Source organism: Electrona antarctica (genome assembly GCF_951216825.1).
Source record: "Electrona antarctica genome assembly, chromosome: 16".
In the NCBI taxonomy this organism is placed as follows: Eukaryota; Metazoa; Chordata; class Actinopteri; order Myctophiformes; family Myctophidae; genus Electrona; species Electrona antarctica.
The window spans coordinates 11912020-11938579 of NC_136797.1; the positions used below are offsets into that span (position 1 = coordinate 11912020).

Below are 26560 nucleotides of genomic sequence, written 5' to 3' on the forward strand. Positions count from 1 at the left end.
TGTATGTATTTGGCCGCCGACCCCCATCTGAAAGTATGTTGTTCCATTGTTCAAATGTCAGTGCCACACTGAAAGTTCCCTATACTACACGTATGTATACCTCCTCTCCAACCAAATTCAACACCAAGCCATGCAGCATTCACAAACACACTCGCGCGCGCACACGCGCACGCACGCACGCACGCACGCACGCACGCACGCACGCACGCGCACACACACACACACACACACACGCACACGCACACGCACACGCACACGCACACGCACACGCACACCTCACTCCTACACAGCTAGACATAATGTGCACAGTTGCACACACTGCGCAAGCATAAATAAAGCCATATGAGAGACAGCGGGTAAGGAAACGTAGAAGTGCATAATTGCACAATTATCACTAAAATGATAATCTCCAGTATAGTTAAAAAAAAATTAATCATATTATTCATCATGATTATTTAGGATTTATGGTGGTAAGTGTTATGATTTATTTTTTTTAAATGTCTTTGTTGCTCATTGTGCTTCTTATCTCAGTGCCATTACCTTTGGCTTCATGCATGCATGGTTTCCATTCATTAGCAAGCTTCGCGATTCCATCATTTGTGACACAATCACAATTTCAATGACTTACTTCTGTTTAATTCTCTGCAGCTGTGGTGTAATTAAGGGATGAAATCAGAGACCACACAGCTGAAAGGGGGGAGTTGTAGAGAGTAGAACATTCATTGGACAAGCAAACAATGCACCCAGCATGCTCCAAAACATGAGGAAAGAAAGGGACTGTCACAGAAAATAACACAGGAGGGAGTGCAGTGTTGTTTTTGGCAGCAAATTTCTATTTCAGTTTAAGGGCCGATTCATACTCCTATTTTACCGCTGTTTCGGCGCTGTAATGCCGAAATGATTTTGGCTCGTCAGAAATTTTCAGTAGCACCGAAGAGCCGACTTTAGGACGGTACTCGCCCCCCCCCCGAACCTCAAATGACGTCACATTGTAGGCTCTACAGAGCCGAACCGACTTTTATTCGGCTCTAAAATAGGGAGTATGAATCGGCCCTTAGTCATAGTCTTTGGAATAAAACTTAATTTAGTTTTAGTCCTATTTTAGTCACCCGAAATGTTTTAGTATTAAGACTAGTTTTAGTCGACTATAGTCGAGTTGATTTAGTCGACTACAATGTATTTTGGCGGGCCTTGATGCCGTCGTAATGACTGTTTTTTTTCACTTGCTGAAAATAGCCGATCTACAAGCTCACAGCACGTCGTGCTGCGACGCTGAACTTTGAACATTCAGTTGATTTTCTGTGGTCTGGAGTTTTCTCGGGGGTTTGGAAGCCTTTTGAGCTCCAATGAAAACAGGCAAAACTGTGTAAACAGTGACATCTGCTGGCTAATCCCATTGACATAAGGGATTTGCTGGCTCTTTGACATCACAAACAGCAGGCAAATCAGAGCACTTGTTTGAGCCAGAAAAGCCCAGACCACAGAAAATCGACTGAATGAAAGTTCAGGGTTTTTTGAGTGGTGTAAACCACTCCAACAACTGGCTTTGTTAGTTTACGTGTCCACGTGTCCACGTGTTTGTTCGTACCAAAAAAATGAGCATGGTTGCTATGGTCACTCAGTTCACACGGGTGTGATTTCATTACGTCAGACATTACGTCAGACCACAGCTGATCAGGCTATATAATACCTTACACCACTCAGTTCACACGGGTGTGTTATTTTGTGTGCAATTGAGCTCAGAAAACCTGAATTTTTTTTTGAGAAACTATTTTTCTGCCACAATCCCTTTAAGGTTATTTTTTGCAGTCAGTTTGTATTGGTGGCGGGGAGGGGGGAGCGGGGTGGGGGTCGCGAGACATGGCCAAAGCATTTCCGGGGGGTCCCCAGCCAAAAACGTTGAGAACCCCTGGTGTAGGCTACTGTAACATATTCATGTAATTATGGGAGTGATAATAGGCGGCATAAATATTTTACTGCACCACCAGCAGAACAGCAGGAGTGCACTGTGCAATTGGACAGGCACGATTGAGGGATGCAAATCAAAATTTGCATCCAATAAAATTTGCTGCCAATACCAACATTGGCAGCATTGTTATTGGCAGCAAATTTTGATTTTAGTTTCAGTCATAGTCTTTTGAATAGCTTTCATTTAGTTTTAGTCACATTTTAGTCACCTGGAATGTGTTTAGTGTTAGTCTAGTTTTAGTCGACTAAATGTCATACGATTTTAGTCGACTAATCCTGCAGTTGATTTAGTCGACTCAAATGTATTTTGGCGGGCCTCGATGCCGTCGTAATGACTGTTTTTTTCACTTGCTGAAAATAGCCGATCTACAAGCTCACAACGCGTCGCGCTGCGACCACGATGGAGGGGCGCCGTCTCTGGCCAACTTGAGCCACGAGAGACGCCACCGAGTTGCCGTGTCGGAACGTTGCGAAGTTCACTAGAGCTGACTCAGCTCTAGGTTGGAGTGGCAACCCGATATGGACAGAATAGTAAATTATTACCCCCCCCACGGTCACGGAGTAACCTCGCGTCAGTGTCACCAGGCTATCGCTGTCCACCTCGGAATTAACCCATTTAGGCCTGACGTCAAAATTAAAAAAACGTTCGCTCTGAAAGAATATATATTCAAAGATTTGTGCCGCATTTTTACGAATTTTCAAAAATAGCAAACCTACAAGCTATGAGCTTGTAGATCTGCTATTTTTCAATAGCTAAAGTATAACATAATGCTTAGTTAAAACACCAAAAGGGGTTCCCGTACAGAATGGTTTAAAGTCTGATAACCACGAAGCAAAGACCGGCAGTGTCGGTAGGCCAATCAGAGGCAGGCGGCCGTGGGGTTTGCAATGCTTTGCGATGGATTAGTTAAAGCTTATTATGGAATATTGGCCAAATTGGTCCAATATTGTGCATCCCTCCCCCTCCCTATTCAAGCTGTGTACGAGCAGAGCATGAATGTGGAACTAAAGCCTGTCATTAGGAGTTCCGAGCACAGAGAAGTATAAAGACACTACATTGAACCCCAACCCAAACAAAACTCTATATAATCTGACAGATCGGACAAAATTTGACATTTTCTTTCTGTCATATTTGCTGTGTCATTTCGGCTTTCTTAACCCATTTAGACCTGAGGCCGATTTTCTCAAATAAATCACACCCGTGTGAACTGAGTGGTGTAAGGTCTTATATAGACTGATCAGCTGTGGTCTGACGTAATGTCTGACATAATGAAATCACACCCGTGTGAACTGGGTGACCATAGCAACCATGCTCATTTTTTTTGGTACGAACAGACACGGGTACATTTTTTTGGTACGAACAGACACGGGTAAATTTTTTTGGTACGAACAGACACGGGTAAAACATTTTGGTACGAACAGACACGGGTACATTTTTTTTGGTACGAACAGACACGGGTACAAAGCCAGTTGTTGGAGTGGTTTACACCACTCAAAAAAACAAATGTAAAACAATGTTTCTATATCAGTGGTTCTTATCTCAAGGACCCCAAACATTGTATGTAATTGGCCGCCGGCCGATCATAGCGCGGCCGCGCTGAGCTTGTAGATCTGCTATTTTTCAATAGCCAGAGTTAATGCTTATGTTAAGAAAACTAGAAAATACTGTTCCTGAAGAAACAGTGTGGGCTCGAGTATTGCTCTCTACTCGATGATGACGTATTGACCCACATGGTGTCACAAATCTTCCTATTGGTCGACCCACATGACGTCATGGAGGAGAGAGGAGAGGAAAGCAGAAGGAAGAAAGAATATAGGATTCACGTGTGTGTGTGTGTGTGTGTGTGTGTGTGTGTGTGTGTGTGTGTGTGTGTGTGTGTGTGTGTGTGTGTGTGTGCGTGCGTGCGTGCGTGCGTGCGTGCGTGCGTGCGTGCGTGCGTGCGTGCGTGCGTGCGCGTGTGCGTAAATTAAGCGATTTCAGCCCAGAGCCACATGGTTTTCTGTCATAAGAAAGCCCTGCTGAAAATATACTAGTCTGAAAACTGCAGCATCTGCCATGTGTGTGTAGTGTACACACATGTGTATGTGTGCTCGTCTGTGTACAGTAGCATCTTGTTAATTCATGAAAATTATACCCTCACAGGTGCAATTGGTTGCATTTTTCTCTCAGAGTTACACAAATCGATAAATGAACCGAGAATTGTACTCCTGTGTACAGTGAAGTGAACACCCTTGAAATGTGCGCTCATGCATGTGCGAGGCACGGTGTAGAATATAGATGCAGGTGAAACAGCGATGGAGATTCAATCAATGTGGTCCGGCTGCAGCAATTTTCCATCAATGCTCCTCAAGGTTCATACTGGCGTGAAGTGAACATTATGACGGTTATGACTCGATGAATCGATGAGCATTCACCTTGCATTTCCTCTGCTGTACAATGGGATATTCTACTTCATATTAAAGGTACGGTAAGTGATTTTCTTTGGTTGCGACCGCAGGTCGCATATACTATGAAATCGTGCATTTCCCGTCAGTCAGTTTTTTGGTTGGTCACCCCCCGAGGCATGACCGTATATGGTCATGCCTTGCGACATCACGTGACATCATATGTACATCATCAGTAATGGAGATCCCTGATGTCATCAATATTGGCCAGCAAGTCTACATCTGAACTCAAACCTCAAACCCTTAGATCTCCATATATGGAGCTGACCTGTTCTGACATTCCATATGTTGATCCTTCCCCATCCGTCATTCCTCTTCGATGTCTCCCTTTTGACTGATACCTGTCCATTTAAACTCTAGTTGGGCCTGCCCCAAAGTTATTAGTACAGCCGTGCCCGGCAGCCGGCGAAAACTAGAGTTCTCAACAGGCCCGAAAATTAAGGCCCGGCCCTACCTGGGGCCCCCTGTACATTCAAGACACTGCCCCCGCTGCCACCCTTAGATCTCCATATATGGAGCCGACCTGTTCTGACATTCCATACGTTGATCTGACCTCATCTAACCCTGTACACTCTACACGCTCCATATATGGCCAGTACAGAATTCATTCCATATGTTGATCTGACCCCCCATGCCAAAGCGCCAGCGCTCGCCCAGCAGTCTGCTGTCACCAAGGCAGATATGTTGATCTGACCCCCCCCATGCCAAAGCGCCAGCGCTCGCCCAGCAGTCTGCTGTCACCGAGGGAGATATGTTGATCTGACCCCCCCATGCTAAAGCGCCAGCGCTCGCCCAGCAGTCTGCTGTCACCGAGGGAGATATGTTGATCTGACCCCCCCCATGCTAAAGCGCCAGCGCTCGCCCAGCAGTCTGCTGTCACCCAGGCGGATGCGTGCACACGCTTCTCGCCCTCAGGCATCTTACTGGTTAAAGTACATGTTAAATAGCTCTACATTCTGATAGTATATACAGTAGAGTGTTTGTTCAGAAACACAAGTCTCCATGTCTCTTTCCAGCACATCTCAGGTCGGGTACCAATCTGATCCATACAGGATACAGATTACACAAATGAAATTGGAAGTGATAACACAAAGAAATGAGCAGAGAAATTTGGAACTGGAACACTATAAAAATGAAGCCGATATTGGTTGGAATTAAAATGTTGTCACCTATACCTGAAAATTTATTTTTTGAGAGACAGGGATACTCCCGTTACTGAACAAAAACACTCTCTATAGCAATGATTACTATCAGAATATACAACTTTAACCTTTTAACAAAAACTCTTTTGTTTTAAAGGTATAGGGTAAGTGATCTTTTTTGGTTTTTAGTTACTAGCGAGTACTCAGAATATAGTAATTTAACACTTATTTGAACCACAGAAAATCACGTACCCTACCTTTAACCAACATATAGGCTATCACTTATATATCCTACAGTATGCTATAGCCTACTTTAGGCCTAATACGACAAGTTATCGAATTATAGGCTTTAGTTTAGTGGATGGTATGGGATTATCATTTGTATGCCTAGGCAGGCTACACCAGTCTAATGCAATCCCATGCACGACCACTACTGATATTGTGAATGAGCGACACTTACGCGCACACTCACACGTGCACGCTGCACTGCATATAGGCGCCTATAGGAAGGAGATGACCACGTACACGCTCACCAGTGGTGTAAAGTAACTAAGTACTTTTACTTAAGTACTGTACTTAAGTACAATTTTGAGGTATTTGGACTTTACTTGAGTATTTCCAATTTCCAGTACTTTTACTTCTACTCCACTACGTCTCAGAGCCAAAATTTGTACTTTTACTCCACTACAATTATTTGAAAACTTTAGTTACTAGTTTGGAGATTTCAATTTTGATTCGAAAACAACATTAACCACTTCAACCCCATACATTTCGGCCATTTGAAAATAGCCGATCTACAAGCTACAAGATCTTGTAGATCTGCTATTTTCAATAGATTTTGTACACATTTTGAACTTGTGAAATGGCACATTCTGCACAATGAGTACTTTTACTTTTAGTACGTTAAGTACATTTTGATGCCGATACTTTTACATTTTCAATTCCGTACTTTTACTTGTAACAAAGTAGTTCTAAATTGCAGTATTGGTACTTTTACTCAAGTCAAACAATCGAGTACTTTTCCCACCACTGCTAGGAAGGAGATATGACCACGTACGCGCTCACGTAGGTTATACGCAGGGACGGCTCCAGGGGGGCAAGGGGGGCTTCAGCCCCCTGTGGTGGAGGCTTAGCCCCCCCAAGCCCCCCCTCCAAACAAGCCAAATTGACTGACTTCTATGTAAACCAAGATTCATTAGCCTCCCCTCTAAATAGCCAGCCCCTCCACAGCACCCCCAGTCACAATTTTCTGGAGCCGTCGCTGGTTATGCGAAGGTCTGACGTAACATCAGGGCTTACAACATGTGTTGCAATTGTTGAATTTCCACATGTATAGCCTATAGGCCTAAACATATTAATTAAACCTATAGGGCAAGGTCATTCCCTCGACCTCCAAAAGGGAGAGAGCGGCGGAATCAAATTAAATACCACCCTCGCTAACTAGCCAATTAAATAATGGATCACCACTTAAATCCTATATATGTTTCACCTGGATGCGGGTTGTGTCACTATAGTGCTGCAGCTTATGGTACAGTTGACGCTGGGCAGCAGCTATAGGGCAGGCCACTCACATTCAGCCAGATTCAAGCATGCAGTTCAATTTTACACCAAGATTAGCAACCGGTTCTCTCCAGGTATAGGCCTATATAATTATATATATATGGCTACATCCAAGCTGGGCAGCAGGGGATGGGATGGGATGGGCGGGGGCTCCCCGAAATGGGGGGGGGGGGGGGGGGGCTACAAACAACAATTCATTCATTCATGTTTACAACGGCTTACTACAGAAATATAGTATTGGTAAAAGCCAATAGCTGCACGTGTGTCACTCCCGGCTTTTGCAGTTTTGGACAGCAGCCAAAAAAACGCACACTTGTGAATTTCCATAAACAGGCGCGTGCCAAGTGCGGCCAATAACGAAGCTTAGCTGGTGATCCAATGAACAGACATGACGGCTGATGGGCCGATCACCGCAGGCGACCCAACCAATCAATTCCGTTGATTGACTAATTGATATTTTGCCCAATTGCCTGCAAGAACAGAAGAAGGTAGGCAATATCAATCAGGCCTACGCTGCCAGACATGTTAATGTAGCTTATCGGTTAATTATTAATGGACGTTTTCCTTATAACGAAACTAAAGTCTATAATCAAGCACACACAGTGAATTATAATTAAGTGATGCGGATTGCGGACGTAGGCTACGCATGCAGGCTATACTTTGGCAGCAGGGAGGGAGCAGTCAGTGTCTGTCTTTGGCTGCATGACTTTCATTACGCAATGTATGGTTCCCTCCACAGTTTCAATCAAACATCAGACGCAACAAACGAGATTTAAATGTATAGTTTTTTTTTTGCCATCCAATCCAAAACGTGTGAGGTGTGACCTCCATAGAATGTAGGCTGCACACTATAGCCTATATTATATCCCATATTGCACACGTTGTCGTCAACTATATAAAGCAGTCCTTTACTTTGGAGAAAAGCAACATTAATTGGCAATATTTGGACAGTCTGTTATAACCTTCAATGCAAATCACGTACGTCATGCCAGTGCTGCCAGACAGTCAGTCGGTATGTGATCTGATGTCCGCACTGAATGCAAATAATGCAGCCTGTCCGTATCCCACTGTTTGCATTTAATTTAAATATATATCATACATGATGAGTAGCAAACATGCATGCGCCCCCACATAGCCCATACACACGTTTATTTGAGCACAGTGCACTCAAGCTAGTGTACAGAAACTTGTGTGTGTGCCACAAAGAAACATGGCTTTGTACTGTAAGTAACTTAATTTGGGTCGTTTTATTTAGACCCCCGTCTGGTCTGCAATCTATTCTACACAGGCTGGTTACTGGATAGTGATGGGTAGATACATGCAGGCTCGGGGACGTGCACTCACTCACCTAACTTTTGCTGCCACAGAAGATATCGCATCGTTTCTTAGATTTTTCCTTTTGGACGCGGCAGTTCCCATGCTGCTGGCATGGAAACGAAGGAGGGAAGAACACGGCTCATTCCCATATGAAGAGACACCCCCCCCCCCCAAAAAAAAACGACGGAAGGAATGCGACAAGAAATTCGTTAAAAAAAAAGAAAAAAGAAAAAAATGGCTGAAGGAAATCCAAGGATCAAGGACTAGTGGGAAAGCTTCTGTGCCGTAACGTACCGGTGCGGTTGGAATTGTAATTTTATATTTTCACACGTACGCCGCGCGCCCATGCAGTGCCAAGACGGAGACAAAAAGAGCATGCAGTGGGAAGGAAGCCTACAGGCTTTCTGCACACGCAGTGAGCACTCACTGTCAACGTGCACTGAGAATATACAGATACTCTCTCTCTCTCTCTCTCCCTCTCTGATCTGGGATGGGGTGGGAGGAGGGCAGTGGACCAGTGGAGCTATAGCATCATCATCAGCATCAGTGTGTGTGTGTGTGTGTGTGTGTGTGCGTGTGTGGTGTGTGTGTGTGTGTGGACACGCAGCATCATTAGGAGACAGGGAACCCACTAGTGCCATATATGGTGCCATATACGCCCCCAGTCCGTTTCATCTCAGACATCTTTTAGAGCGAGCATGCTGCAGGGTATTACACGGTGGCACATATGTGGGCTTTCGAATATGTGTTATTGGTTCGTTGGTCTCTTTGAACTTCACGCTTATACCATGCAGTCTGTAATTCACATCAGAGAGAGGGGGGGAAATGTAGCCTATAGCAGCATCAGGGCTAGTGGGAATCAACACGATATGGATCGAATATCGAATGCAATACGATTGGGTGTATGATGATACCGTGTGTTGTATCACAATATGATTCATATTTATCATCACAGCCACTACCCAGCATGTGCAAGCTTGCGCGCGCACACATGCGCACACACACACACACACACACACACACACACACACACACACACACACACACACACACACACACACACACACACACACACACACACACACACACACACACATTAGAGTGGCTAGACTATCAGCCACTGGCAAGGGCATAGTAGGAGGCAGGGGCACTGCAGTCCGTGCATGCAACAATACCTTCATTAAAAAATAAATTAGCGACTTAATTGTTATACAGTCATGGTGGTAACAATGATTTTTGTCCTACATCTGAAACATAGGATCTCTAAGGCAGTGGTTCCCAAAATGGGGTCCGGGGACCCCCAGGGGTCCTTGAGGGAGTTCCAGGGGGTCCCCCAGCTAAATGACAGAATGACAGTTTGTACGCTCTCAGAGTTAAATTAACGGCGACTGTGGCTCAAGAGGTAGAGCAGGTTGTCCAATGATCCATGGGTCGGCGGTTCGAATCCCGGCTCCTCCTGTCTACATGTCGAAGTGTCCTTGGGCAAGACACTGAACCCCAAATTGCTCCCGATGTGCTGGTTGGTACCTTGCATGGCTTCCGCTGCAATCGGTGTATGAATGTGTGTGTGAATGGGTGAATGTAATGCACAATCTATGTAAAGCGCCTTGGATAAAGGTGCTATATAAATGCACCATTTAACATTGATTTTACAATATAAATTGGGGGTCTCAGAGATAGAAATGCCATTAAATGGGGGTCCGTAGACTAATGCATGTCAAACTGGGGGGGTCCTTGAAATTAAACGGGTTGAGAATCACTGCTAGAGCCGTCAAAATCTTCTTTTATGGGGGTCCCTGCCCTGGCATACCTTTTCAAATGGGGGTCCGCGGGCTAAGTAGTGTCAATTTGGGAACCACATGCTCTAAGAAGGCAAGGGGAGTTTTTGCCGCATTGAAGATCATAAAAGATCATCAGTGAGGATTTCAGGAGCAACGCTCTCCTCTCCTGTATGGGGCAGAGTCATGGGAGGTAACACAGGCCATCTGTCACAAGGATGGCCCCTCGGGGCACAGGTCATGTGGTCATTTTCGTGTATATTTCGACCCGGATAGAGATTTCTTCACACTTGTTGTTCGCGGTGGTCATATTAGCCAAGAACAGTTGCGATATTTTCTCCTAAATGAAGTGCATACGTTTTTTTTGTGGCTTTCGCCTTTATTTTATATATTTTATGGAGGGACAGACAGTAGGCTGACAGGAAATGGGGAGAGAGATGGGGGGGGAAGACATGCAGTAAAGGCCGTCGGGATCGGGAGTCGAACCCGCGGCACACTGCGAGACTGGATTACCAGCCAAGGTGCCTGGACCACTGAGCCATGGCCCAGGCCTGAAGTGCATACATATCTTAGCCAGGTCCTAGACTATCAGGTTGTGGCCTCCTGGTGGCGCTATAATAGGCCAATGTGAAAAGGGTGCCATTTCTTCTTTATGCCTTGGATCGCAATTGGATGATATGAGGCTTTTTGTTCCAAAAAAATATGTTTTGGAAAAAATCCACCTGTTGGTGGCGCTATAACAGGCCAATGTGAAAAGGGTGGGATATAGTAGGAAAGTCAATTTTCCTGACGGATGTATGGACAGACGCACACACTCACACTCACACTCACACGCACACAAAACATATTCTCTCCCCATGCCTTCGGCCTGGTGGAGACAAAGAAGACCTTTACAGCAGTGGTTCCCAAAGTGGGGTCCGGGGACCCCCAGGGGTCCTTGAGGGAGTTCCAGGGGGTCCCCACTCCCCAGCTAAATTATAGTTAGGAACCAAATGGACCCTTATGGGTCTACTCTGTAACTCAGAGAGTGTACAAATGGACCCTATACGGGTCCATTTGGTTCCATTTGTACACTCTGAGTTAATTCAACTTTGATTTTACAGTTTTTTGGGGTCCCAGAGATAGAAATGCCATGGGGGTCTGTAGTCTTATGCATGTCAAACTGGGGGTCCTTGAAATTAAACATGGTTGAGAATCACTGGGGGGTCCCTGGCATATATATTTTTTTAATGGGAGGTCTGCGGGCTGATTAGTGTCAATTTGGGGGTCCTTGACATGAAAAGGTTTGGGAACCACTGCTTTGCAGGAGAACCGGCCTGACCCCACTGTCAAGTGTGATCAAGTTCAGAAGGTGGATGTGAAGTGGACACGTGATCCCAAGGGTAGCCATGAGATGGACACCACCAGGGAAGAGAAAAAGATGGAAATCTATGGAAAATACAGGATCAACCTCAAACTAATTGCAAAAAAAACAAAACAAAATCAAACTAGAGGGTTTTGCATAAAGTGAGTGTTTTTATGCAAAACTAATGCTTGGAATGGATTCAGCATCATGAAAACCCCCTAGTTTGACATGTCACATGCTACTTAAAGCAAAAGGAAACTTATAGACCATAGACATCTTATATAGGATGTCTATGGTGGCCATATACTGTACAGGCCATTTTCAAAACTTCCCCTCAGACAATTCCAGGCAAATCTTTTCTGTTATTTAGGATATATTGAAGATACAAAATGAGCTGAGTTTGGTTTTTTTTGCATTTAGTTTAAGGTCAAATTTAATTATTACTGGACTAAGAGGCCGATCCAAAGAAGAGACATAAGAACAATTGTGGAATAGGAAATGAAAGACCTTGGATGGACCTGGTGCCAAGTGCAGCATTGGGCAGTAGACAGACAGCATTGACATGACTTATGTGCTATCCAGCACGAATATAGGATTAATTAAGTAAGTAAGTACAGTAAAACAGTTACATTACAAAAAAAAGAATAGCAGACCTACAAGCTCATAGCGCGCCACTCGTTGGCGCGCTATGAGCTTGTAGATCTGCTATTTTTCAATAGCTAAAGTATAACATAATGCTTAGTTAAAACACCAAGACGGGTTCCCATCCAGAATGAGTTAACTACCTGAAAGCTTTGGAATTGGTAGAAGAGCACAGAGAGAGTGCTTTTCAAAATCTTTTCAGGTCAAGGACCCCCAAATTATTATGTATTTATTTGGCCACGGACCCCCATCTGAAAAGATGTTGTACCAGGGGGACCGTGATGTACAATCTCACGTTGTGAGCTATTTCAGTGAGCTATTCTGTCAGCTACACTGTATTTTCCGACGTATATAGGGTTAACCCAGTCAGGACAGGAACCCCTTTTGGTGTTTTAAGCATTTTATAATACTTTAGCTATTGAAAAATAGCAGATCTACAAATGCATAGCGCTGCACCGCGCTACGAGCTTGTACTAGCTTTGACTCAAATATTTGCTCTGAGGCTATCCAAATTAATCACTAAATCCTCATGCTGCAGTCGGTGCAAATGTAACTCAATCAATTATACAAAGGCCTTGCATACTTTAATGATTGCTAGGTTATATCTATCAGTTATTGTTGGTACACAATAGATACAGTCACACTACTCTGAACACCTGCAGAAAAATAATTACTTCCTACGTCAATGACTCATCTTATCACGCACGCACGCACGCACGCACGCACGCACGCACGCACGCACGCACGCACGCACGCACGCACGCACGCACAACGCACACACCTTCTCATGAAATGACCAAGTGGGGCTGTGGGACGCACATCTGGCTGTGTGTGTGTGTGTGTGTGTGTGTGTGTGTGTGTGTGTGTGTGTGTGTGTGTGTGTGTTTGTGTGTGGGTATTTGCTGATTGCAATCTGTACAGCACCTTGTAAATATTTGTGTCCTTGTATTGTATCTCTTATGTGGACATAAATACATGATTAAAATGTGTGTGTGTGTGTGTGTGTGTGTGTGTGTGTGTGTGTGTGTGTGTGTGTGTGTGTGTGTGTGTGTGTGTGTGTGTGTGTGTGTGTGTGTGCAAACAATGGCTCATATGCCTTCAAAGTTCAAACATCAAATAACTGGACATTCCCTCATGGTATCCCTACACGTCGGTATGTCTGACATTAACAAATGTGCACGAATGCATGCACGTGCTCACACGCACGCACGCACGCACACACACGCCAGGGCTATAGTGTGAGCAGCTGTAGGCCATTAAGCAGTAAATATTCCGGGCGGGTTTGTAGAGACAGCGTGTGCATGTTGTGTGCAGACTATAGATGAGGAAGAGCTAGGGGAGGGAGGGAGGGAAGACAAATGGACAGGACAGGATGGCAGGGGCTCTACATACTAAGCAGAGGAGAGCGTAGTAGTCGAATGCAGATGAAGGAGGCCAAGCTGGAAGAATGAATGAAGGTGCGAACCCTTTTTGGTGTTTCAAGCATTATGTTATGCTTTAGCTATTTAAAAAAGAGCAGATCTACAAGCTTGTAGCGCGGCACCGAGTGCTACGAGCTTGTAGGTCTGCTATTTTTGAAAAATCTTTGAATATAATCTTTCAGAGCGAACGTTTTTACATGTTTTTTTTGTGGCTTTGGCCTTTATTTTATATTTTTTTCATGGAGGGACAGACAGTAGGCTGACAGGAAATGGGGAGAGAGATGGGGGGAAGACATGCAGTAAGGGCCGTCGGGATCGGGAGTCGAACCTGCGGCACACTGCCAGACTGGATTGCCAGCCAAGGTACCTGGACCACTGAGCCACGGCCCAGGCCCAGAGCGAACGTTTTTAACTCAAATCTTTGCTTCTGGGGGGTTCCTGGAACAACATTTTCAGATGGAGGAAATTACATATATTTTTGGGGATCCTTGTCATGAAAATGTTTGAGAACGACTGACAGAAAACTGTCAGGATTTAGAAGACATTCGGTAGAATCGTCCTCGGGTCGAGATGGGTTAAATATACGGTGTAAGTAAGACAAAAATGGATTTTAGGCAAAAAACAAAAACCAAAGAGAGAGATGGTAGAGGATGAATGGACGAGAGCATGCGAGGAGAGAAGATAAATGAACTTCAGCGAGAATAGGACAGAACGCACTGACAGCGTCATAAATTCACATGTCTGCCCGAGATATTACTGTCTCCGTTGACCCTGAGAGGCTCTCAGCATGTGATTGACGAGATGGGAGATCGATAGCGGAGTCTGCCTTCGTTACGACGGCATGCAGCCAACAACCGTCCGTGTCACTGAAGTGTTGCTCTGTATATGCTGTTAATATGGATTTACATAAACGTTGTTTTTTTACAAATACATTATGTTGTACTTTAGCTGTTGAAAAATAGCAGATCTACAAGCTCATAGCGCGGCACCGAGTGCCGCGCTACGAGCTTGTAGGTCTGCTATTTCTGAAAAATCGTAAAAATGTATAGTGCAAAACGTTTTTTTAATGGTTTTTTTTGTGGCCTTCGCCTTTATTTTATATATATATTTTTTTTATGGAGGGACAGACAGTAGGCTGACAGGAAATGAGGAGAGAGATGAGGGGGTGACATGCAGTAAAGGCCGTCAGGATCGGGAGTCGAACCCGAGGCACACTGCCAGACTGGATTATACCAGCCAAGGTGCCTGGACCATTAAGCCATGGCCCAGGCCCTTTCAGAACGTTTTTTAACTCAAATGTTTGCTTCTGGGGGGGTCCCTGGAACAACATATTTTCAGATAGGGGTCGGCAGCCAATTCATCTCGGGGGTCCTTGACATGAAAATGTCTGAGAACGACTGACATACAGTAGAAACAGGGTTTTTCAGAAAACTGTCAGGACTTAGAAGTCATTTTTTTTAGAATCGTCTCAATGGTTTAACCCATTTTGACCTGAGATCAGATTCTAAAAATGTCTTCTACATCCTGACAGTTTTCTGAAAAAGCTATGTTTCTATGTCAGTCGTTCTTCGATTTTTCAAAAATAGCAGACCTACAAGCTCGTAGCGCGCCACTCAGTGGCGCTATGAGCTTGTAGATCTGCTATTTTTCAATAGCTAAAGCATAACATAATGCTAACACCAAAAGGGGTTCCCGCCCAAAAAATGGGTTAAGGAGCAATGCAAACTGCACAGTAAAATTGAGTGGTCCGTGTGTTTGGCATATAAAAGTATATAGATATGAACTGTCAACCCGAAATACTTCTTGTATACACAATCTATTTTAAGCCCCCAACACATGCAGAATCTACTTTGCCACATAAATTTAAAAGTAGCTTCCGCAGCTCTTTGAAGTATGACTTGTAGGCCTATACATACATTGACTTCTGTATACAACATGCATGACTTCAGGGACCTTTACAGTATATGCATGGCCCATTCATGCATGCCAATCAGGCAGATGTGTGAATTTACAGTAGGCCTATGACACTGGAACAGTATAGGTCGAGCAGATATGACATCCCGGCATGGCATATACTCTGTGTGTGTGTGTGTGTGTGTGTGTGTGTGTGTGTGTGTGTGTGTGTGTGTGTGTGTGTGTGTGTGTGCGTGTGTGCGTGCGCTGAGCATGCACTTATTTTAAAGATGTCTAATATTGAGGGAGAAATAGATTACATAAAAGCACGGATAAGGAAGGAAGAAAGACAAGAAAAGTAGTCAGAAGAATCAGAATCAGAAGACTTTTATCATGTAGTTTTATCCTGTAGTTTTATCCTGTAGTTTTATCATGTACTTTTACTACAGGATAAAACTATAGTTTTATCATGTATACATGATAAAACTTACCTGATAAAACTACAGGATAAAACTACAGGATAAAACTATAGTTTTATCATGTATACATGATAAAACTACATGATAAAACTACAGGATAAAACTATAGTTTTATCATGTATACATGATAAAACTACATGATAAAACTACAGGATAAAACTACAGGATAAAACTATAGTTTTATCATGTATACATGATAAAACTACATGATAAAACTACAGGATTTATCATGTATACATGATAAAACTACATGATAAAACTACAGGATAAAACTACAGGATAAAACTATAGTTTTATCCTGTAGTTTTATCCTGTATTTTTATCCTGTATTTCTATCCTGTAGTTCTGATTCTGATTCTGAAAAGCGTGACGAAAAAGAGTGACGAAAAAGCGTGACGAAAAAGAGTGACGAAAAAGCGTGACGAAAAAGAGTGACGCAAAAGCGTGACGAAAAAGAGTGACGAAAAAGAGTGACGCAAAAGCGTGACGAAAAAGAGTGACGAAAAAGCGTGACGAAAAAGAGTGACGCAAAAGCGTGACGAAAAAGAGTGACGAAAAAGCGTGACGAAAAAGCATGACGAAAAAGCGTGAGGAGAGTCAGTAGAACTGTATCCATATTAGATTTATTAACCTATTTAGACCTGAGGTTTTCTGAAACATGTTTCCATCAGTGGTGCTCAATATTTCATGTCAAGGACCCCCAAAAATGATATGAAATTCGCCGCCGACCCCCATCTGAAAATGTGTTGTTCCAGGGACCCCCCAGAAGCAAAGATTTTAGTTAAAAACGTTCACTCTGAAAGAATATATTCAAAGATTTGCGCCACATTTTCACGTTTAAAAAAAAATAGCAGACCTACAAGCTCCTAGCGCGGCACCGAGTGCCGCGCTACGAGCTTGTAGATCTGCTATTTTTCAACAGCTAAAGCATAACATAATGCTTGAAACACCAAAAGGGGTTCCCGTTCAGAATGGGTTAAACTTCGATAATAGCCTAAGACTTTTCACAGAGACCACGTGATTGTAGGCTACAGTATCATAATTACTTGCGCAAGCAGAGCGTGCAAGTCATGTTTTCAGTCAGGTGCTACGATGTGCATGTTTGGGGCCAGCACATGTTATGACGTCATATGCTGGCCCCAAGCTGACCGTGCAGGTGTGTTTTTGTCATGCTACGAAGCATATGTCCCATGACGTGATGAGGATATGTACCAATGTCCCTTAGAATGCACGTGATATGATGTCATACGGACATACGGAAGCTGACCGTGCAGGTATGTTTTCCGTGAATCGTGATGAAGATTATGTACCAATGCCAGGGTATAATTGGTTGACGATTGTGACGTAATGATGATACGTTTCAGTGTCAAGTACATACGCATCAAACCACCCAGCCGATCACATTATACCACCAACCACTCAGAAAACTAGATATACATACATATAGACATGTACACATATATGGACATATGAGCATATGACGTGATGAATATATGTACCAATGCCAGGGTATAGTTGACGGTGACGTAACGATGATTTTACCATACTTAAAAATACTACTTTTTTTCCTTCAGAAGCAAGGTACGTAGCACATAGGTAAATCTAATAATTCAATATGTGAGACTAAGATTTGAAAGTTTATAGCGGTCTTGTGCACTAGTAGGCCCTACTTGTGTGCAACAAGCAAGTAGGCACTCGACAGAGTGCAGTTCTAGTTATATCATATTTTCGGGCCATGTCATAGGACCTTTAAATCCAGGAAGAAGTCTTGCTCTTCTTATACTGCTACTCCATTTAAGGGAAATTACTGAAAGTATATAAAAAGAAAAATCACACCCGTGTGAAGTGAGTGGTGCAACTCCGTGTGGGGGTCCTCCGAACTTCCAGACCCACAGGAACGTGCCCAGGGTTCCAGGCCCGGTTCCTGGCGAGCCGTCCCGAAACATCCGCCCCGCATCCGAAACGGTCGAGAAATGACAGAGTTACTCTGTGGGGGATTTTCGTGCTCGGACAGACGGACCCAGGGACAAACATAGCTCCGTAATGGACTAAAAAAAAACACGTGAAAAAAGTACAGAGTTTTATTTTTTTAGATGCCTTATTTGTCACGAACAGTCAATCTTGTGTAATTTACAGGAGGAAAAAGATTATGTGAGGTACAAACCATCATCAAGGTTGGGAGATCGTATAGCCAACCATTTAAAATGTCATGGAAACACAACGCAACAAAACAACATTGCGCTATTGACCGCCATGACTCCTTGTGTCAGCTCACGCCTGAGGAAATGACAAACAGCAGAGTGACCATTGGCCACGGGCTATTGATTTCAGTGTAGTATTTTGGTTCGGTGGAAAGTAGTCTTGATTTCGTCAACTAAAACTAAGACGAAAAATGTTCGTCAACTACCTTTTTCCAAACTAAGCTATGATGACTAAAACCAAGACTAAATATACTGACAATTTCGTCAACAAATAAAAACGACACTAAAATGTTAGGAAAGGACTAGTGGACAAGACATGCGTGCGTGCGTGCGTGCGTGCGTGCATGGTCTAACTTGCAACAGTAACATTAGTGACTTGGTTATTTGTCATGAATCTTCCAAGCACCATCATCAACCAGTCCTTTCAACCCGGGGACAGTTACTTACGGCTTTGCTGTCATTGATTTGACTCCACAAAGCCTCGACGTGTGACTGAACATGACATGACAATATAACCGGCAAAGCAACCTATACTGACCCATACTTCAAACCAGTGTTGTTTTCATCGACTAAGACTAAGACGAAAAATGTTTGTTGACTACCTTTTTTATAGTATAAGTCATTTTACACTTGGTTGCATGCTGAAAATAGCCGATCTACAAGCTCACAACGCGTCACACTGCGATGCGTTGTGAGCTTGTAGATCGGCTATTTTCAGCAAGTGTAAAATCAGTCGTTACGACGGCATCAAGGCCCGCCAAAATACATTTTAGTCGACTAAATCAACCGTAGATTTACTCGACTAAAACCGCCTGACATTTAGTTGACTAAAACTAGACTAACACTAATAGACATTCCAGGTGACTAAAATGTAACTAAAACTAAATTAAAACTATTCAAAAGACTAAAACTAAAATCAAATGTTGCTGCCAAAAACAACACTGCTTCAAACTATGTGTCCCTGTGATGATGGACTGCACCCTTTTTGTGTGCTAGTGAATAACACCCTGTGATCATGTCTGGAGAATAACATGAAGCAGATGAAGGGGAAAGGGCTGAACTTGAGAGAGAGAGATTGTAAATCGCTCTGGATTAAGAGCGTCTGCTAAATGCCTAAATTGTAAATGTAGAGAGAGAGAGAGAGTTAACATTCAGTGTGGGTTCATCTGAAGGTATGTACACATGCAGTATGTGGTTTTTCGCTATACACGAACACACACACACACACACACACACACACACACACACACACACACACACACACACACACACACACACACACACACACACACACACACACACACACACACACACACACACACACACACACACACACACACACACACACACACACACACACACACACACACACACACACACACACACACCGGAAGGTCGCCAGTTCGAATCAGCGGTCCGACACGTTAAAATTACCACCGCTGAAGTGCCCTTGAACAAGGCATTGAACCACTAAGATGAAATGTTCTATGAGCAGGGCCTGGCTGGAAACAAGTTCTTGAGCTTAGCCCAGATACCCTGGGTAGATATAGTAATCATTTCATTTCATTTCACACACGGAACATGGCAACGACGTCGTCTTGGGAGTAGGAATAGCCGCTTTACTGTATAGGCTTTACTGTAAACGAAGCTTACGTTGACGCCGGCCTATTGTCTTCAGGTCCTATCTCCTGTAAACACAGCCCAACACTACCGTATACTGCCATCCCCTCTGTGTCCTATACCATGTGCCAGCCCAGAGCCACCGGAGTGTGCGAAAAAATAAACCACTAGAACAAGGTCAGCCAGCAGCCCATTCATCCCCCCTGCATGCATGGTGTGTGTATAGCAGCCAACACATCAATCTCACTGCAAGAGGGCTGGATAATAATTACAGCAGGGCCAGCTCTATACAGTAGCTGATAAACGAACCATGAGCACAAGGGTATACTACGGCATGGAATAAGGTGCAGTAGCAGCAGATCTCAATCTGAAGACTTGTAAAGTGAAGTGTACCGTATTCCCTGATACTGACGGTATACGCGCCTCTTTGTAGTTTGCAAAAAACAGAGCGGACAGAAGCTGCCAACAGCTTTCCAAAAGGGGACTAATTGTTCTCTATAGTCGTTGGCAATTATGTTAATGTGGCGCAGGTGACACAACATCTTTGATCCAACCAACAATGTAATTTAAGCACAAATTCCGTATCGTGTAATTGTATACTAGGCATTGACAAGAAATATAATTTGAAATAATAACTAGAAATACCGCATCACAGTTGTACGCCTCTGCCAAAAACATGGGGCGACTGTGGCTCAGGAGGTAGAGCAGGTCGTCCAATGATCCATGGGTCAGCGGTTCGAATCCCGGCTCATCCTGTCTACATGTCGAAGTGTCCTTGGGCAAGACACTGAACCCCAAATTGCTCCCGATGTGCTGGTTGGTACCTTGCATGGCTTCCGCCGCAATCGGTGTATGAATGTGTGTGTGAATGGGTGAATGTAATGCACAATCTATGTAAAGCGCCTTGGATAAAGGTGCTATATAAATGCACCATTTACCATTTATATTCATATTTTATGATTTTATTGTTGACTTTTAAAGCCCTTAACGGCCTGGCACCCGAATACATATCGGACCTCCTGGTACCACATGTGCCGGTCCGTTGCTTGAGGTACTCCAACGTATCCCTTCTAGAGGTCCCTAAAAAACCAATCTGGTGACCAGGGGCCACAGGGCATTTGCAGCCAGGGGCCCCCAGACTCTGGAACAGACTCCCACTTGACCTTAGGGTTGCTAGTTCCCTCACAATCTTTAAAACAAAACGTAAGACACATTTCTACAGAGAGGCCTTTTTAACCCCCAGAACTTGATACCTTTATTCCCCCTGATAATGTTGTTATATTTTTGGTTGTGATTGATGTGGTGTTTGTGATTACTTATGTTGTTAAGCACTTTGGAACACTGTTCAAAAAGGTGCTATATAAATAAAGTTTATTATTATTATTTATTATATCCAAACATGTCGTGGAGTTCCACACGACTCCAGGTTAGAATCTTCTTCTTCTTCACAGTACAACAGGAAAAAGCCCTGGATGGAGTCTACACAAGAATGCTACGAATGGCACTAGGTGTCACATGGACGGACCGCATCAGAAATGTGGACCTCTATGGAGACCTACCACGCGTCACGGACAAAGTCAGAGAGAGAAGGATGAGGCTGGCAGGGCAGTGGGGCACTGCGTCAGGCACCCAGAACTTGAGGCAAGTAAATTGACCCTATGGGAGCCAACCCAGGGCAAAGCCAGGAGGGGAAATAAGCGTACCACCTATGTAGACGTGCTGCGGCGAGACAGCTTGGCTGACAACACTGCAGAGCTCAAGAACCTGATGTGGGATAGGAATTTGTGGAGGGCAGCGATCCAGGAATCCCGAGTTGGTGTTGGCTAGACCTCACTCTCGCAGCAACTAACTAACTTCTTCTTCTTCGGGCAAAGAAGAAAAGTATCCTTTTAGGATACAGTACTACTTCTTCTGTTAGGACAGATACAATAGATAGGGTACTGCTAAACACAAATATATTCAACACACTTCTCTTGCAGCCCACTCTTTTTTCCAAGTCTGAAATGTCATGGTCAGAAGCAACCGAATCCACATAGTATAGTTATTTCATGTAATCGACAACATCCTACAAACAAACCTCCAGGGCATGCAGGTGCCACGACATGAAGAAAAGCAATTATGAAGAACAGAGAAGTTTTAAGCTTCAGTTTGCTGATTCCATTGAAGCATGCAGGAAGTGGCGTTTCAAGATGAGTGTCTGCTTCAGGGTACCTTATTAATTAACCCCTTTCAGGACGGGAACCCCTTTTGGTGTTTTAAATGGGTTGTGGCTTTCGCCTTTATTTTATATATTTTATGGAGGGACAGACAGTAGGCTGACAGGAAATGGGGAGAGAGATGGGGGGAAGACATGCAGTAAAGGCCGTCTGGATCGGGAGTTGAACCCGCGGCACACTGCCAGACTGGATTACCAGCCAAGGTGCCTGGACCGCTGAGCCATGGCCCAGGCCCCTTTTGGTGTTTTAAGCATTATGTTGTAAATAGCAGATCTACAAGCTCATAGCGCCGCCCTATACGAGCTTGTAGATTTTTTTAGAATCCTATCTCGGGTCTAAATGGGTTAAAATCTATCAAAGGGTAACTACAGTGTGCAGACCATTCCATTCAAAGGGTAACCACAGTGTGCAGACCATTCCATTCCAAAGGGTAACCACAGTGTGCAGACCATTCCATTCAAAGGGTAACCACAGTGTGCAGACCATTCCATTCCAAAGGGTAACCACAGTGTGCAGACCATTCCATTCAAAGGGTAACCACAGTGTGCAGACCATTCCATTCAAAGGGTAACCACAGTGTGCAGACCATTCCATTCAAAGGGTAACCACAGTGTGCAGACCATTCCATTCAAAGGGTAACCACAGTGTGCAGACCATTCCATTCAAAGGGTAACCACAGTGTGCAGACCATTCCATTCAAAGGGTAACCACAGTGTGCAGACCATTCCATTCAAAGGGTAACCACAGTGTGCAGACCATTCCATTCAAAGGGTAACCACAGTGTGCAGACCATTCCATTCCAAAGGGTAACCACAGTGTGCAGACCATTCCATTCAAAGGGTAACCACAGTGTGCAGACCATTCCATTCCAAAGGGTAACCACAGTGTGCAGACCATTCCATTCAAAGGGTAACCACAGTGTGCAGACCATTCCATTCAAAGGGTAACCACAGTGTGCAGACCATTCCATTCAAAGGGTAACCACAGTGTGCAGACCATTCCATTCAAAGGGTAACCACAGTGTGCAGACCATTCCATTCAAAGGGTAACCACAGTGTGCAGACCATTCCATTCAAAGGGTAACCACAGTGTGCAGACCATTCCATTCCAAAGGGTAACTACAGTGTGCAGACCATTCCATTCCAAAGGGTAACCACAGTGTGCAGACCATTCCATTCCAAAGGGTAACCACAGTGTGCAGACCATTCCATTCCAAAGGGTAACCACAGTGTGCAGACCATTCCATTCCAAAGGGTAACCACAGTGTGCAGACCATTCCATTCCAAAGGGTAACCACAGTGTGCAGACCATTCCATTCCAAAGGGTAACCACAGTGTGCAGACCATTCCATTCAAAGGGTAACCACAGTGTGCAGACCATTCCATTCAAAGGGTAACCACAGTGTGCAGACCATTCCATTCCAAAGGGTAACCACAGTGTGCAGACCAGGGTCTACAGTGTGCAGACCATTCCATTCCAAAGGGTAACCACAGTGTGCAGACCATTCCATTCCAAAGGGTAACCACAGTGTGCAGACCATTCCATTCAAAGGGTAACCACAGTGTGCAGACCATTCCATTCAAAGGGTAACCACAGTGTGCAGACCATTCCATTCAAAGGGTAACCACAGTGTGCAGACCATTCCATTCCAAAGGGTAACCACAGTGTGCAGACCATTCCATTCAAAGGGTAACCACAGTGTGCAGACCATTCCATTCAAAGGGTAACCACAGTGTGCAGACCATTCCATTCAAAGGGTAACTACAGTGTGCAGACCATTCCATTCAAAGGGTAACCACAGTGTGCAGACCATTCCATTCAAAGGGTAACCACAGTGTGCAGACCATTCCATTCAAAGGGTAACCACAGTGTGCAGACCATTCCATTCAAAGGGTAACCACAGTGTGCAGACCATTCCATTCAAAGGGTAACCACAGTGTGCAGACCATTCCATTCAAAGGGTAACTACAGTGTGCAGACCATTCCATTCAAAGGGTAACTACAGTGTGCAGACCATTCCATTCCAAAGGGTAACCACAGTGTGCAGACCATTCCATTCAAAGGGTAACTACAGTGTGCAGACCATTCCATTCCAAAGGGTAACCACAGTGTGCAGACCATTCCATTCAAAGGGTAACCACAGTGTGCAGACCATTCCATTCAAAGGGTAACCACAGTGTGCAGACCATTCCATTCAAAGGGTAACCACAGTGTGCAGACCATTCCATTCAAAGGGTAACTACAGTGTGCAGACCATTCCATTCTCTGTTCATAATATTAGCTATATGGCAGCAACCCCTGGCTCTCTGTCACATGGTGCTCTGAGAAGGTGAGGTAAAATGAGTGCTCCTCGGAATACTAATGCTATGAATGACCTAGAATTTCAGAAAGAAGCTTGGCAGGAAAGACCAGAGAAGACCCCCCCCCCTCCCCTCCCTCACCCGACCGACCGACCACGACACAAAGGTGTCAGGAAGGTAATTGTCATTCTCTCTAGTTAACGGGGGAATCCCAGCAGTCATGTCTGCCTAAGCTTCCTTCGCACAATGGCATTCTGCTGGTCATAAAACGAAATCCTATAGAAATTCTGCAATGTTTTTTTCTATCCTTTATTTACCCAGGGTAGTAGCTGAGCACAGGTGCTCATTTTCAGCAACGCCCTGCACATAGAAACACACACACACAGACACACATTAAAACCTGGGAGCTGACCAGTACAACCACAGTGCATACTGTTGGCCACTAAGCAGCTCCAGGGGGCTCCAGTTGGGGGTTCAGTGCCTTGCTCAAGGGCACTTCAGCGGTGTTGGGTGAGTGATGACAATCACTTCCCCACCCAGATTTTTCCTGCCCGTCCGGGGAATCGAACCGGCAACCTTTCGGCAACAAGGGCGCTCCTGTAACCCTTATGCCACCGCTGCCCAAATTCAAACTCACATGACGAGAAGCCAAAACCTCTGAAATGTTACAGTTTATAACGTCTCTCTCTCTCTCTAGGCATGTCGAAATAGGCAAACATTAGGCATAAATATGTGAAGAAAGCCTGCAGTTTCTATTAGCTTGTATTCCCCATCAATGATGATTTCCCCTCCGAGACACAGTTGGAAAAAAAAAAGATCACACTTGTGTGCAGTGAGGGGTGCCCTTGGGGGCACGCACAAAGTCCGTAGACTTAGCTGCCACATCACGTCACGAATGAATAAGACAAACATCAAAAGTCCATAGACTTGCCTCATGACGTCACAGCTAGGGGAGGCATGCTTAATCCATTCTGGGCGGGAACCCCTTTTGGTGTTTACAGCATTATGTTATACTTTAGCTATTGGAAAATAGCAGATCTACAAGCTCATAGCGCGGCACCGAGTGCCGCGCTACGAGCTTGTAGGTCTGCTATTTTTGAAAAATCGTGAAAATGTGACACAAATCTTTGAATATATATTCTTTCACAGCAAACGTTTTTTAACTCAAATCTTTGCTTCTGGAGGGAGGTCCCTGGAACAACATATATTTCAGATGGGGGGGTCGGGGCAGCCAATTTCATAAAATGTCTGGGATCCTTGACATGAAATAATTTGAGAACCACTGTCCACTAATATAGAAACATTTTTCAGAAAACTGTCGATCTAAATCGGTTAAAAGCCAACATTAAAAAGTCTATACTTGGCAGCTCTACAATCTCACATATTAGGTGAAGTGTCAAATACGGTTTAAGTCAGTGGTCCAGGGACCACCAGTGGACCTTGAGGAGGTTCCAGGTGGTCCCCTGCAGCTAAATGATGGAACAGTTTGGTAACCAAATGGACCCTTATAGATCTTTAACTCCTGAGAGCGTAAAATGAAACCAAGGGTCCATTTGGTTATATTTTACGCTCTCAAGAGTTCCATTATTGAGTGGTGCAAACCACTCCAATAACCAGCTTTGTCTGTATCTATGTGTCTATGTATGTGTGTACCTGTACGTGTGTGTACCTGTACGTGGGACCCAAAAAAATTAGCATGGTTACTATGGTCACTGACATTACATCAGACCACAGCTGATCAGGCTATATAAGACCTTGCACCACTCAGTTCACACGGGTGCGATTTTATTGTTAAACATCTGCATTACATATAGTTTGCAAGAAGTCTAAACAATTAGAGAAAGTAGAAGAATATGTCATTTTGATAAATCTTTGCCTGTTATCTCTGCTAAATTTGGTACCAGTTTTGGGTCTGAGAGGCTCATCAAATGGTGGTTCCGTGGCTCAAATGCCGAATAAATAATGGACCTTGGATGTGAAAGGGGTTGAAAACCACTGCTTTAAACTCATTTAGCTGCAGTCCACCGTTCACCGTCTCCAACGTGACTTCCGCCCGAACGTGCCCAGTGAAATTACTTCATCGACATTGCGAGCATGTATACCCTGTCCCTGCTGCAGCTCGGCAGGGCGCCGACAGTGATGAGACGGGCCCTTACTCTACAAAGACAGATATCACTGGGTGTCTGCGTGTTGCCTGAACAAAGGGGATGCTCCCTTTTCTACTGACAAAGCA

At 44.3% G+C, this 26560-nt stretch overlaps 1 protein-coding gene across 1 annotated transcript in view; it reads right to left on the bottom strand.

Moving 5' to 3' along the window:
- The window catches only part of nsmfa (NMDA receptor synaptonuclear signaling and neuronal migration factor a), a gene marked incomplete at its 5' end in the record, with an annotated part of 59532 nt that extends 50998 nt beyond the window's left edge, over positions 1-8534 (bottom strand). Inside the window, one exon of the mRNA XM_079525348.1 lies at positions 8464-8534. Within this exon, the coding sequence (XP_079381474.1) occupies positions 8464-8534 (71 nt within the window). The remainder of the gene's footprint in view (positions 1-8463) is intronic.
- Between the last annotated feature and the right edge of the window lie 18026 nt (positions 8535-26560).